Source organism: Patella vulgata, chromosome 8, assembly GCF_932274485.2.
Source record: "Patella vulgata chromosome 8, xgPatVulg1.2, whole genome shotgun sequence".
In the NCBI taxonomy this organism is placed as follows: domain Eukaryota; kingdom Metazoa; phylum Mollusca; class Gastropoda; family Patellidae; genus Patella; species Patella vulgata.
In genome coordinates this window covers 19010751-19023924 of record NC_065886.2, presented here as the reverse complement: position 1 = coordinate 19023924, position 13174 = coordinate 19010751, and the positions used below count along the sequence as shown (strand labels likewise).

At 35.0% G+C, this 13174-nt stretch overlaps 1 protein-coding gene across 1 annotated transcript; it reads left to right on the top strand.

The window, feature by feature from the left end:
* The first annotated feature begins 3391 nt into the window (after positions 1–3391).
* On the top strand, positions 3392–10932 carry LOC126829618 (zinc finger protein 366). The gene is made up of 5 exons (XM_050559562.2): positions 3392–3465; positions 7705–9203; positions 9510–9612; positions 9870–10049; positions 10309–10932. Exons 2-5 carry the CDS (start codon positions 7854–7856, stop codon positions 10599–10601), a joined length of 1926 nt encoding a protein of 641 aa, XP_050415519.2. The 5' UTR covers positions 3392–3465; positions 7705–7853; the 3' UTR covers positions 10602–10932.
* Positions 10933–13174: the final 2242 nt, after the last annotated feature.

The window sequence follows — 13174 nt, the reverse complement described above, 5'->3', positions numbered from 1 at the left end:
ACAAGGTATCGCATCGAATCCATTGGACTATTCCGTATAGGCCTATTAAAGTTTAGTATGGAATGTACTGCGGTTTGATATCTCATCAAAACAATACGTCAACATATCGTAATATTTTTTTTTCCTTTCATTGTGCAATGCGAGGGAAGATAATTTTGACCGACTGTGACATTTCCGCCCACTCTTCGTGGATTTATGTTTACTGGTTCGTGTAGGCCTAAGTGCGAGCCTATATGTAGGCTACAAGTGTGAACCTCCAAAATTTCATTGCCAGCTAGCCGGCGCCAGAGGGATTCAAACCCGGGATATTTATGTCGGTTGTCCATAGTTCTAGACACTCGACCACCGTGGCCCTTATTCCAATTGTCTTTAGACTAGTTTTAGTCGCAGTGTTTTCTTATAACACTGACCTCAAAATATCAACAGACCTGAATTACCTTCAGGATCTTTCATGTTCGGTTTCCATCCGCCAAGGTAAACACTTATATGGGACCCGGAAAGGTCACATAAAAACCTGTGTAAAAATATAGGTATAGAGGACATCATTTTAGAATTAAAATAACAGGAAGCCAAAGTGGGGACGATGCAAGGTGGGGTGACCAGGACTGGAATTATTGATATATCTGGGTAAAATTCATTAGGTTCCGACACAGTGCGTGCAAGAGGCTAGGATTTTGAAGCGAGGGAGAGAAAACCAAAATATTTCGACTGAGAGAGAGAGAGAGAGAGAAATGGGGTTTAACGTCCACTCGACACAAACTAGGTCATTTCGGGACGAAAATATTTCGACTGAATTGTTTGAGGTAAAATGTGATATTGTTAAAGGCTCAATACCACTCTTGTTGTAACTGAATAATATGTCCCAATATTTATTCTGGTCAACAAATTGTACTATTATACAATATTCCAATTAATTTATGATACAAATTTCATCTTAACACACCTAATTTAAAAAATTGGAAAAATTCAACTAAATGATTTGAAAAGCCTGACGTAAAGCTTTTCAAATGTTACTTGGATTTAAAAATATTTTTGAACCCTCTGGACAAGTAAAATAGGATTTAATGGATAATTTATACAACAGGTAGGACACTAACACATCTAGTACTTAGAATAAGGCTATTTTTTATTTTCTGGAGCTGTCAAGCCAGCAACAGTGTTATTCTCCCTTTAAGCGTGGAGAGACTAAAACAAAACTGCATACTATACAGCTTTGTTATACCATATATAAAGTATATGGAATTAAACGAACTAAAATCATTGACGTGCCGGGCGCAGCGATGCGAAAAGAATTCCAAATGCTTTCATAATTGCTAACTAACAATAAACTCCGCGATGTAAATCTTTCTCAGCAGTATAAAGTTTTCTCCGCCGTGCTAACCTTTTCTCCGCGGTTTAGACATTTTCTCCTCGGTTTAAACCTTTTCTCCTCGGTTTAAACCTTTTCTCCGCAGTGGTGAAAACCTTTCCTCCGCGGTGGAAAATCACATGATTTCTCCGTGAGGAAAAGGTGTCCGTGGGTAAGGGTTCCAAAATATCCTGAGAACAGAGGTGGGGAAGAGCGGTATTTCTACCGTATTTTCATATTGCAGCTATATAGGCCGATCAGAGACAGTTCCTAAAGGAAATAAGATAGACGAAGAAATTGATGAAACATTATTTAGTTACTATCGAGCTGTCTATCAGACCAATGGATTGTTAGATTATTCGTCTGTTAGATATCTTGATTCACCAGAATGTTGACGTCAAATAGCCGACGGTGAAAGTATAAACTTGTATGTTACAAAAGTCGTTCTCTCTTGATCGATCAAATTCTACGGTCATCCAATTTGTCCAGTTATATCGAAATAAAATAACCCAATTTTACTCCCCAAAACATAGGGTAAAGTGTTGTATTTAAAATTCCCACTTCATTGTAATTATCAACACGGGTGTAATATGTCGCGGTAAACTTATTTCAGCATAAGACTTTTTGGCGTCATTAACTTCATCTCTTTTATTCGAATCAATGGGTGTTGGCATGATTATTTTTCGGAAACCGTGCAGCTAGTTTTGAATTCAGTTCACTATTGGTTATACAGTACAGTTTGATCTGACTCTCAAGGTTGTGTGTGAACTTTTTTCAGCGTTGATTGTCCCAACCTCATCATTTGCAATTTGTCTTGATCCTTCCAGGTTTGTCGAATTTTAATTCTTACTGCAGGTAAATTTAAGAATTTATATCGACTTTCTTAATCGTGCTAAACCTAACAATGTTTTAACTTTAGTCTCTAATATGCTCGTTAATGTCAGGGGTTGGTTTTTCCAAGTAACCTGTCAAACAGAACGGTTCATAAAGTCAAAATCGTATGGTATCGACCAAGATTCGTCATGTAGATTAATTGTCTCAGATTTTTGTTTCGTGTTTTACTGGTCGACTTTGTTGTTATGCACTTATCCCCGATTCTAATTCACACATTTAAACTTAATGGTTATTGTAGCTGTTGAATATGCAATGGAACTGATTTAATGGTATAGATAACTGAATAAAATTTTAACACCATGCAATTTCAGCAAAAATGTAGGATGGTAGTTATGTCGATTTCAGTTATCGCACCATTAACAAGTCTGGTTGATTTCCGAATAAATATACGGAACAAACTGCATGGAACTATAAATGCAAATAGATTTACCACCCCACTCATTGATAAAGATGATAATTGTTGCCTGGCTTGTCCTCCTTCAATGCATCTTAACAGTAAATATTTATTCAAGGGGTGACACAAAATTTGTCGTAAGTAAAATACCTAATATTTAGAAATGAATCTTGAACGGATAGAATCAACGAAAAAAACTGCGAGAAGGGATTCTTTTTTGATATTTTGAATTACAGATGTTAAATAAATTAAACTAGTGATTTATTGTGATTTGAATAAAAAATAAATTGGTGAAATTCGAAATATATATTTATTAACTTATCATATACTAGTATTTGGATCCATCTTCTTTCAACATTCTTTCGGCTAATCTTTTTCGGATATGTCAGACAGTTTATAATCTGACACTCAAAGTCAACGGTTTACAATCTACCTATAAAAAGAAATTACCGCTATGGCCTCGTGCTCATTAGCATAACAATTCCATTGCCTCGCTCTGTTTGGTGGAGTACATCGCACGCGTGCGCTTTGTGATGGTTTAGCTAAAGGGCGCTTATTACAAACTTGTGAACTTGTGTATGCTTCAGAATAGACCGAACAATCATCCTTGACAGTACAGAGAGCTAGGATCTGTTTCCTAGATAAGAAACATTTTGTGAAAAGAAAATGCCGCGATGTTTCTTACTTCGACGGCCAGCCGACATCATTGATTTAAAACGAGCTCACAACACTGCTAAAGATGGCGAAACTAGTGACCAGTTAACAGTGGACAGTGGGAATGGACCCGACACTGACAAAGAAAACCAAGATGTATCATCTCAAGATGCAGGTTTGTTGATGTTTATTTACAAAGTTGTGTTGTTGTCATTGTAATTTATATTATCAACCCATGGATATATACCTTGATGATGAATTTAAAGTTTGTTAAAAAAAAAACCGTAATTTAAAACGTGTATGTAATACGACTACACTATAGTCGGATGGTGGTGTTTGTTTACACGAACCTACATGGTATGTATAGTGTACTGATCAATGGCCATTCATGCGAAACATATAGGATGCTCACACAGCAGGTTCACGTGTTGCTTTTGCTCAACAAAATTGTTCAGTGCTACAAAAGCAATTTTCTGTTCATCGACATCAGTTTCTGTATACTTACCCAAGGCTATAGAGCCCAAAGCTGAGCTTTGAATGCAATTAATGTCATATTTGATTAAATTAAACTGGTATCCCCAAACAGATAGTAACTTGTGACATTGATTAGGTCGAAATAAAACAATGTTTAAAATATTCAACCATTCATGTATACGTTAAAGTTATTTCAAAATAAAGATTAACGTGTTTGTTCACAACATACACGAGCATGCGAATAAGCGCGTGCTGGGCATCGCTCAAAACCTGTGAAAATCTTGTTTAAATTACGATTCGGTACACACTACTCAATATTTTGTACAAATGAGAACATTATTTGCTCAAAATCATTTTTTATAAGAACTAAATATTGTCAGAACTAGAATATACGTATATATAATTTATATACATGTACTGTTATCCAAATAAAAAAAAAATTGGGCGGAATGGAATACAAATACTATTCCCGTCTTGCTCGATTATTTAATGAGTTATTTTGAAAATATTTCTTTATTTGAATCAAAGATGATGTTAATAATTTGCACTGCCTATTTTATTCGACGGGGAACACACATGCCCTGTCAAACACTGATAAAAAAAAACAGAAACGCGTGTAATGTTTTGTTGAAATACGGGTTGCACATGTATGGGTAGGTTAATTTTTTTTATAATTTCAATACACAGAGGTATAAATTTATTCAAAGCATGCACCAGATACGAGATTAGGTTTATTACGAAAATTGACAGTGAATACACAGATGCAATTCTTATCACTTTGAATTTTACCGCGCTGTCAGCAGACGGCTTTATTGATTGGCAGACTGTAATCTCGTGCCAATGGCCATCTGCTGTCGTACATAACGATCATTGAGGCAGTAAAAGAATGCTCATTATGCTCCTGTCCATATTATTATATTGCAAATTAGCCCCATATCCGTTTGTCGGCTAAATTGCAATACAATTGCATTCTTTGGAAAATATTAAAGAATGACTTTGGACAATTCCGCAAAAGATTTAATCCAATTAAGGAAAAATTTAAATAATTTACCAGTTCAACAGTTTTACACCATTTTCTATTGTAAAATAAATCATAGTATTGATAAATGAATTGGCATCGTCGATAAGTTAGTTATTCTGATTATCATACAAAATGCCGTGGTTAAGGGGTGTGGGGCGTTTATATACATAGCAGGCTATTTATCAATTTACTTATTTTCCAATTAGATCTTAACTGATCATAAAATTGCTTTTTAATTGGTCAGTTTTGTTATTACCAAGCAGTGGTATGCCTAAGATTCTGTCTTGCGAAATTAGTTATTCTATGAGCGAGCTTTTCTTGATACAGGTAATAACAAACAACCAGTAGTCTATAAGGCCATACTCGGACCTTTATTTTCGTCTTTTACACGTCAAGAAATTCAACATCAACACTTTTGTCATTATTGACGGACACTTGAGAAATTGTCCAAGATGTCATAGACTAGTGTAGTAACGGGCTCTAGCCTTACGTTGACCTTATAATTTTACAGCGGAGAATTTCAACCTTTCTTCAACTGCCTTTTATCAAATTACTATAAAGTAACACGGTGTTTATTCATGCCTACAATTAGTTTTGATATCTCGTGCACGCGACATGACAGACAGATGTTTTCAAATCAGTTATAACTCGCGCTTCACGTTAAGAACAAAGGAAAGTTGTCATGGAAACGCCATTCACCGAACGCTTCCGGTACTTTTGCCGTTACATTAACACTCTTCCTTTGTTTAATTGATAGTCTCGGTTCTCCAATCTTTCAACTATCGATCATCTGCCGGCCCGTTACATAGATTTGAATTTTTCCCCGGGAATCGGGAAACAAAGAAAAGCTATTTTCAAATTAAATATTGTTGTGATTATTGTTTTTTGTTTTTTTTTATATTATAGCAGAATCACAAACTCCCCAATACAGAGGTCTATATCCAAATTGTTATAATTAACTATTGTTTATAGGTTTCAAAATGCCTCATAATAATTAAGATTTATAATATAATGAACGCATAAACTCCATTACCCGAGGTTAGAAAAGTATTTTATTGGTTACAGGTGTTTTAAGACCGTTTATTATGTGATAAACTGTTATTTATGGCATAAGTAATTGGTACACGTCTGATTCTACATACAAAACAACCAGCACCTTTCTTTGAATAATAATAATAATAAAAAACCGAATAGATTATCGACTTGATCTTATGGATATAAAAGTATTAAATGTAGCTGATAAATGATGAAATGAAGATCATTTACATGTCGTGTGTAATGAATTACAGATATTTAAGACCCACTTTTTGAGGAGGTTTTCTCTTCAGGTTTGCCCACCTTAAAATCTTTCGAAATCCAAATTCAACTATGGGCTCTAAATTTAAATCAGTTTTGGACTATTTTACATTTTAAGATGACCGATACAATTAAGGTATACATCGTCGATTTAATCACAAAACGAAATCTATCTACTTTTCTCTTGGGTAGATATTCCCACGCCCCTCACAGACGCGTCATCTTCAGTTCTTATGTTAATTTGATCACCCAGATGCAGAAGAGGAATAAATTCAACATTTGATTCTACTTAAAGGGAGAGACCTGGGACATGGAATGTATCCCAGTGGACTTAACTTTTAAGATTACAGAAATCGTTCTTGAAAACTTTGAAGATAACAGAAAATTTTCTTGACACCTGTCTAACGTAAATGATTAAGCACAATAGATTCGCATCCACTTAATAGTCTTCACTTGATCGTAAAACTTTTTAAATAGTATGGACATTTTCACAATTTCATTTGAATTGAGTTTTTATTAAGTTTTGAAATAATGAGATGTATGCATGTCGGATAACTACACATTTATTTCAGGGTATAATAAAAAAGAAAAAAAAATGCCAATGCATATTAAACGAAACGTGTCGTAAATTATTCCGATACTGAATAAAATAAATATCAGTTTAGTTAATTACTCGTAACAGAAAAAAAAACAAACAAAAAACCCATGAGAAAATGAAGTAAAGTGAAACAGATGCTAAACCTACTGTTAAAATAAAGACAATCTTATATAGACCTATTCTAACTATTGTTATACTAACTTTTACGCTACACACCTGTGTTGCGGAATGCCGAACTGAGAACAAGTACTTTACTTGGGAGAAAACACACACTTTCAATTCATTGCGGTTTGCACCTGTTGACAATTGGATGACAATTGCTTTTTTTATATAAAATAATCTAAATGTTATTGTTATCAGTCACACATCAGAGATTCAATATAGTTCGTCTATTCGTTCATCCACTGTTCGTCCGTCCATCAGTCCATCCATACTATTTTTCACACACCGACCCAAACTTTTGTCATTTATCTCGTTGACCTTTGTTTATCGAAGGGAAAAATATACAATAGTTTGGATATCTACAATATCTATAATCCATTATAGTTTACCACCATCATTTCAGAAAATATGTCTCAGAGTTTGGGTTTGAAAACTCTGTTATACAGTTATAATGTACAAAATAAGATATGTTATGAATATAGGCACTACATGATAAAATATATGACCACCCACCTAATATAGGAAAATCGAATTCCAAGTCTATAAATGCAAAGGAAAAATTAGTGTAATACTAAGTGCACTGTATAGTGGGGCATGTTAAGGTGGCTGACGCCAGTTAAAGTGGTGGACGCTAAGTAGTAGGACTATCGGGTGACCCGGAGGTAACGAGCATACCCGGTATTGTGCTCGACACCCACCACATTATGAAACATAAGTTAGTTACAGTACATTAAATCTTATAATGTATTTTATGGAATCTTCATGTACCAATTTTCTTCTTAAAAAACATTTCTATATAATAAAGAAAGGCCGACCATTGTTGTTATATCCTGAAATCTATTAAATATATCTTGTTCTTGCAGGTGTTTCGCCTTGTAAAAAGCCTAAGAAAGACATTGATGACGTCACAAATACAGATATTAAAATACGACAGCCCGTTAACACCAGCCTTGAAGACAGTGGGTTTCAAGAAGACAGTAAATTATGGTTACCATCTAATTTTAGTTCACCGATGCTTGATCGTCAATACAGATCGATGTCTCCTGATGTCTCCATTCCATCTTACACCGTTACAGACATCAAGACTCCTAAACGGTGCTCGTCCGTACCAGGACCCAATGTTAATTCAAGTGTAAGCTTTCCCTCCTCGTATAGGTCAACCATTCCAAGTTTTAATAACGGTATCAATCTTTCAACAAATTCCAAAATGCTGTATCCCGACATACCAGCGTCTCCCTTATCACGATATACACCAAATATGTGCCAGACGGTCTTGGTCAGTTCCAGGATGTCTTCTTTACCAGCTCTTGCTACATCAAACCGCCCACAAATTGTTCGAGCACCATCAAGACCACACAAATGGGAAAGTCCCGTGATGGAATCGGGGAATGCCCGAGTGCATAATGGACATGTCCGACGTTTTGGACCCCAGTGTCTCTCTCCTATAATTGCGACACATAAGTCAACGGGGACCATTCGTCACCCTGGTTTTAGCCCATTACCATATCCAGCAGCTGTTGAAGGACGTTTGATTCATCACTATACTCCTAGACCACTCGGTAAGCTCCCATTTCCATTCCCGTTAAATCGTGGAGCAAGTCCAAGAAGACCAGACTTTATACAGATGGCAGGTACTTCTACACCAAGACTTGGGACACCAATGCTTTCTCCGATGTTTTCAATTCCACCAGGCCGACCTCCTCTACCAACCACGCCAGTAGGACTACTGAAAGAGAGTCAAATACAAACTTCTGAATATTTACCTTTAGACTTGACTAGAGTGCCGACATCACGCAGGTCCCCTAGAGCAGGCTGTACACCTGAACCCACAGACCCAAGTCGGGCATATTATATAGGCAAACCAATTCCAGCACATGTACCGAAAGGTGTTAGTTTACGTCTTGCAGAAGATGAGAATAACTCACCTAATACGAAAGCACATTTTCCATATGAACAACCGTTGACAACGCACATGCATGAAAGAAGTCTGCAGGAAGAGAACCAGCATACTCCTTCAAGACCCATTCTAGTCACTGACGCACCAGTACCCGCAAGACATTTATCTAAGTCACCATCAACTTTATGTCAAAGAGACCGTTCAACGCATCAACAAAGTGGCCCTAAAGTCGAGTCGACCGCAAGTCATCTTACTGGTCAAGTATCGAACATCAACTCTCGATCATCCTCTCCAGTCCTCCCAGAACGACCACCATTGCCCCCTGAAGACCCTCCTGTCAGACACTGGAAGAAATCCCTGGTTGTGAAATCACCCTTCCACTCCCCACCTCCAGATGTTAAGGCGGACGAGAATACTAGACTGGCTAGAGACACCCCTTCTCCTCCGTTACTCAACTTATTACAGGTAAGACCACACTACAATTCTTTCAAATCCCAATGATTGTATTGTTCAGTATGTTCCGAATGGACTAGCTCTAGGGAACAAATGAACTTTTACTATATTAAAACGGTATCTCATGAAGCCAAGTGGTGTGTCGATCCGCGTACATAACGAGCAGTAGGGTCGCATGTCTAAACTCGTGAGGTTTCTCTGTCCCCTTTGAAATAAATTTGAACCATATATTAGTCCCGAATTGACACAATAGGGTGTCTTTATTCAGTAGTATATTAAATAACGTCGTTAGAAATAAATTATGTTGTTATTTTACAGACGGCTGGTAAACTAGATATTGAATTAATCAATGGCGGTTATGGAATCAAGAATCCTTCTTTTAGTGAACTTCATCTCAAGGAGCTGGAAAATATTGCTGCTGGTAAGTTGTATTATAAGATTGAACCTTACTGAATCACTGACCCAACAAAGCTTTGTTCACGTATGAATAATGGGTGGCTAAAACCACAAACAAAACTATATCAAGACTTAAAAAATCAGGGAGACAAAAATGTACAAATAGAAAAAATATAGAAACTTACAAAGGGTATCCATGCTAAGATTATACAAGTTGGTCCAATTTTGAAAATAACCACTCCTTTGTTTCTTATTGTTATATAATCGCATTCTTGTTTTTAGGAAATGGTAAAGAAAACTGCAAGTTTAAGTGTCCAATATGTCAGAAGGAATTTGCCCTGTTACGTCTATTAAACCGACATGTGAAGAATCATAGTGATATTAAACGTTATTTGTGTACGTTTTGTGGTAAAGGTTTTAATGATACATTTGATTTGAAGAGACATACCAGAATTCATACAGGTACGTGAATTTAAATTACTTAGCTCAAAAAGTTTATGAACAGTGACCCTGGTTTACTTTATCGGGTTTCCCCTGTATTTTGATCGTCCATTAGTATATTTACCGTTATCTATTTTGTTGATCTATTAGTATACGTAAAAGTCGTGTTACTAGGTTCAATAAAGTTTTGTATGTTTACATTCTAGAACCATAATCAAAGATTCGGATTTGGACATTTATTCTGATGTATATTTATTGGGGCCGCATTTTATTTTTTCAGGTGTCAAGCCCTATAAATGTGAAAACTGTGGAAAATCCTTTACACAAAGATGTTCCTTAGAATCTCATGGTAAAAAGGTGCACGGATCAGAGTTCACATTTGCCTATAAACAGAGACGCGGGAAAATGTACGTCTGCGAGGACTGCGGCCACACAACCCCAGATCCAGAACTTCATTTTGTTCATCTAAAGGAAAACCACCCCCAGTGTCCTGCCTTGGTGAAATGTCATGACAAACGTCAGTTCAAATTCTCCGAAAGTGCGCCATTGAATGTATTGAAACCGGTGAACTAAGTCATTCTTCTAACTTTCTGTTTTCAAGTACTGTTAATGCTAAAACCAAACAACAATTTGGTATGTTTATATACAAAAATACTCAAAATATGGTTTCCTATGTAAACCTCTTTAAATTCAGTGATCCAGTGAATTAAAATTGTTGGTGTTACTTGTATGTTAATGACAACAGTGCTAGTGTATACGACACGACCAGAATCTCAGATATACATTTTTATAAGTCAGTCAAATTGTTTTAAATATGTTACTAAAATTAGAAAAAAATGAAGAGATATTAAAAAATCAAAGGTTTTTCCGGTTTTGGAGAACATTGTAGATTTTAATTTTGACAATTCGGTGACTTAATGCTCTAAAAACATTTGAGTTTGTTTCTTTTGGACACTTAACTGTGCTCCGGCTATGGTCAATGAACACGATGTAAGAATCATTTACTACCTTTATTTAGTTGTCAGTGACGCTACTTCCTGCTCAGTTGTTATGACAACCAATATCATCACCTGTATTTATTTATTAAGTGTTTTCTTTTTCAGATCCGCTGCGTGCCATTTTGTTTTGTTTTTTGATTGATTTTTGATGTCCTATATATTCTATCTCTCTCTATTTTCTAGCTGTTTCAATCCTCACTTTACTTGCCAAAAACTGATCATTTATCCTCTATTCTCTCTATCCATTTCTCATATAATCTTTATACTGTTTATTTTTTGTTATTTGTTTTTGTATATATGTATATAAATGTTAAAATGTTACTGAAATGAGATCTTTGATGGAGACCAAATAATTGTTTGACATTGACGTTCTAACATATCCATTTATAATTAAATTGGGATATGCCGACGATGCATTGTTGCGAAACGCCTATTCCCATTCGATTTAGTTGTATGGCATATGATACCGCACAGAAGGTCATTATGCTGTAAGAAAGTATGACTGATTTTGGCAGATACAACAGCCATTGAATTTTCACAAAAACTCATGGTTTAATCAAAAACTGTATTCAACAAACTTCATTCTTGTTTACCCCATAGTTCCCCAAGATCGACATATCTTACTTTATACTATTTATGGAGTGCTAGAGGGAACATTCAAAGTTGATTAAGACATTGTATTCAGTGAACAGTCTCACTGTAAGAAGGGACAGTCTAAGAATACGTCATTTGGTTTTTAATGATACGGATCTCATTTACTTTGGTTGTGAAATACATTTTTCTGTCTCAAATGTGACAAACATTTTTTGTGAGTGTTTTTTTTTTCTCAAGTTAAATGTGAAACAAAGTTGAATATTGTACTGTGCTAGTGTCTTATAGCTTTAATTCTTTGTGTGTTAACCTCTTCTCTTGTCATTTGCTTTACCTGGGCTTAATCCCCGCCCCAACCCCATATCATATCAGTCTTAATTCTTTGTTATGGATTTTTTCCAATAATTGAACACGATGTTTATTAGTTAGATCTTTAATTGATCGAAGGCCCAATTTTCTGCTTTCATTCGTAAGGTTTTTTATTTCGAAATTGTCATTTGCAAGATCATGTCCATGTCCATCTTTTATATAGGGTTTGTTATTGCATATAACGCAATGATATCTAATCAAGAATTAAATTGTTTTAGTTTCATTTATTAAAATTATTTGCATAATCAAATAACTAAATACTCCACATAATATACCCTTAATTTGTCATTCATGATAAAAATAATTGATCTTTGTTAATTATGTTCTTACTAAATCAACAATTAATCATATCTATTTGCATTAACAGTACCATGTGGATTAACATGATTGTCATCTCAACTAAAAGTATTGGTTTGAGAATTCCATCTTGAAACTAGAATTCAGTTTAATTGATGGTGTAAAGCTTAATTAAATATCCAATCTAAGTATTTTAGTTTTAAGAAAGCAAGCAACAGATATGGGATGAATGAGTTATGGGTCTTATTTCTAGTATTTATTGAAGTTGTGAGTATTAAGTAATTTGTAACACGAATTCAATTGTTATTCAAATTAATCGCCGTATTTACATAATAAGCATAATTAAATATCGAACTAAACAGCTAGGAGTCCAGCTAAAGAAAGAATATTATAATTAGGTAATTATGTGGGCTTTATTCTTGTATTAATTAAAAATATGAGTATTATTTAGTTTGTAACTAAAGGTCTTAGTTTTAAGAAATCCATCAAAATGATTAAATTATTATTAAGTTTATTGTGTGTTTTCTTAATTATTATGCGTATAGAATTACAACGATAACTAATGGCATAATTAAATCTGGAACTAAAAGGTTTTAGTTTAATGATTAATTATTTTTCATTCCCATCGTTTGTTTTCGTGTTTTGTCACTTCTCTATCTTAGTATTTATATTATTTCTGTGTCCCCCTCTCTCTGTTTATTTATAAAGAGTTGTGAAAACTCGTGATATGTTTTTTTCCCGTTTTATAAGAATATTTCAGTGCAATAAATTTATACAAAATGTTTAACTACCATTAAAATCATTCGTAAAACAATAATTGATCTTTAGTTGTTTTGGGTTTTTTTATACGCCCACATTGAAATGTGTCGTCGTATAAGGCCGTCGCCCCCG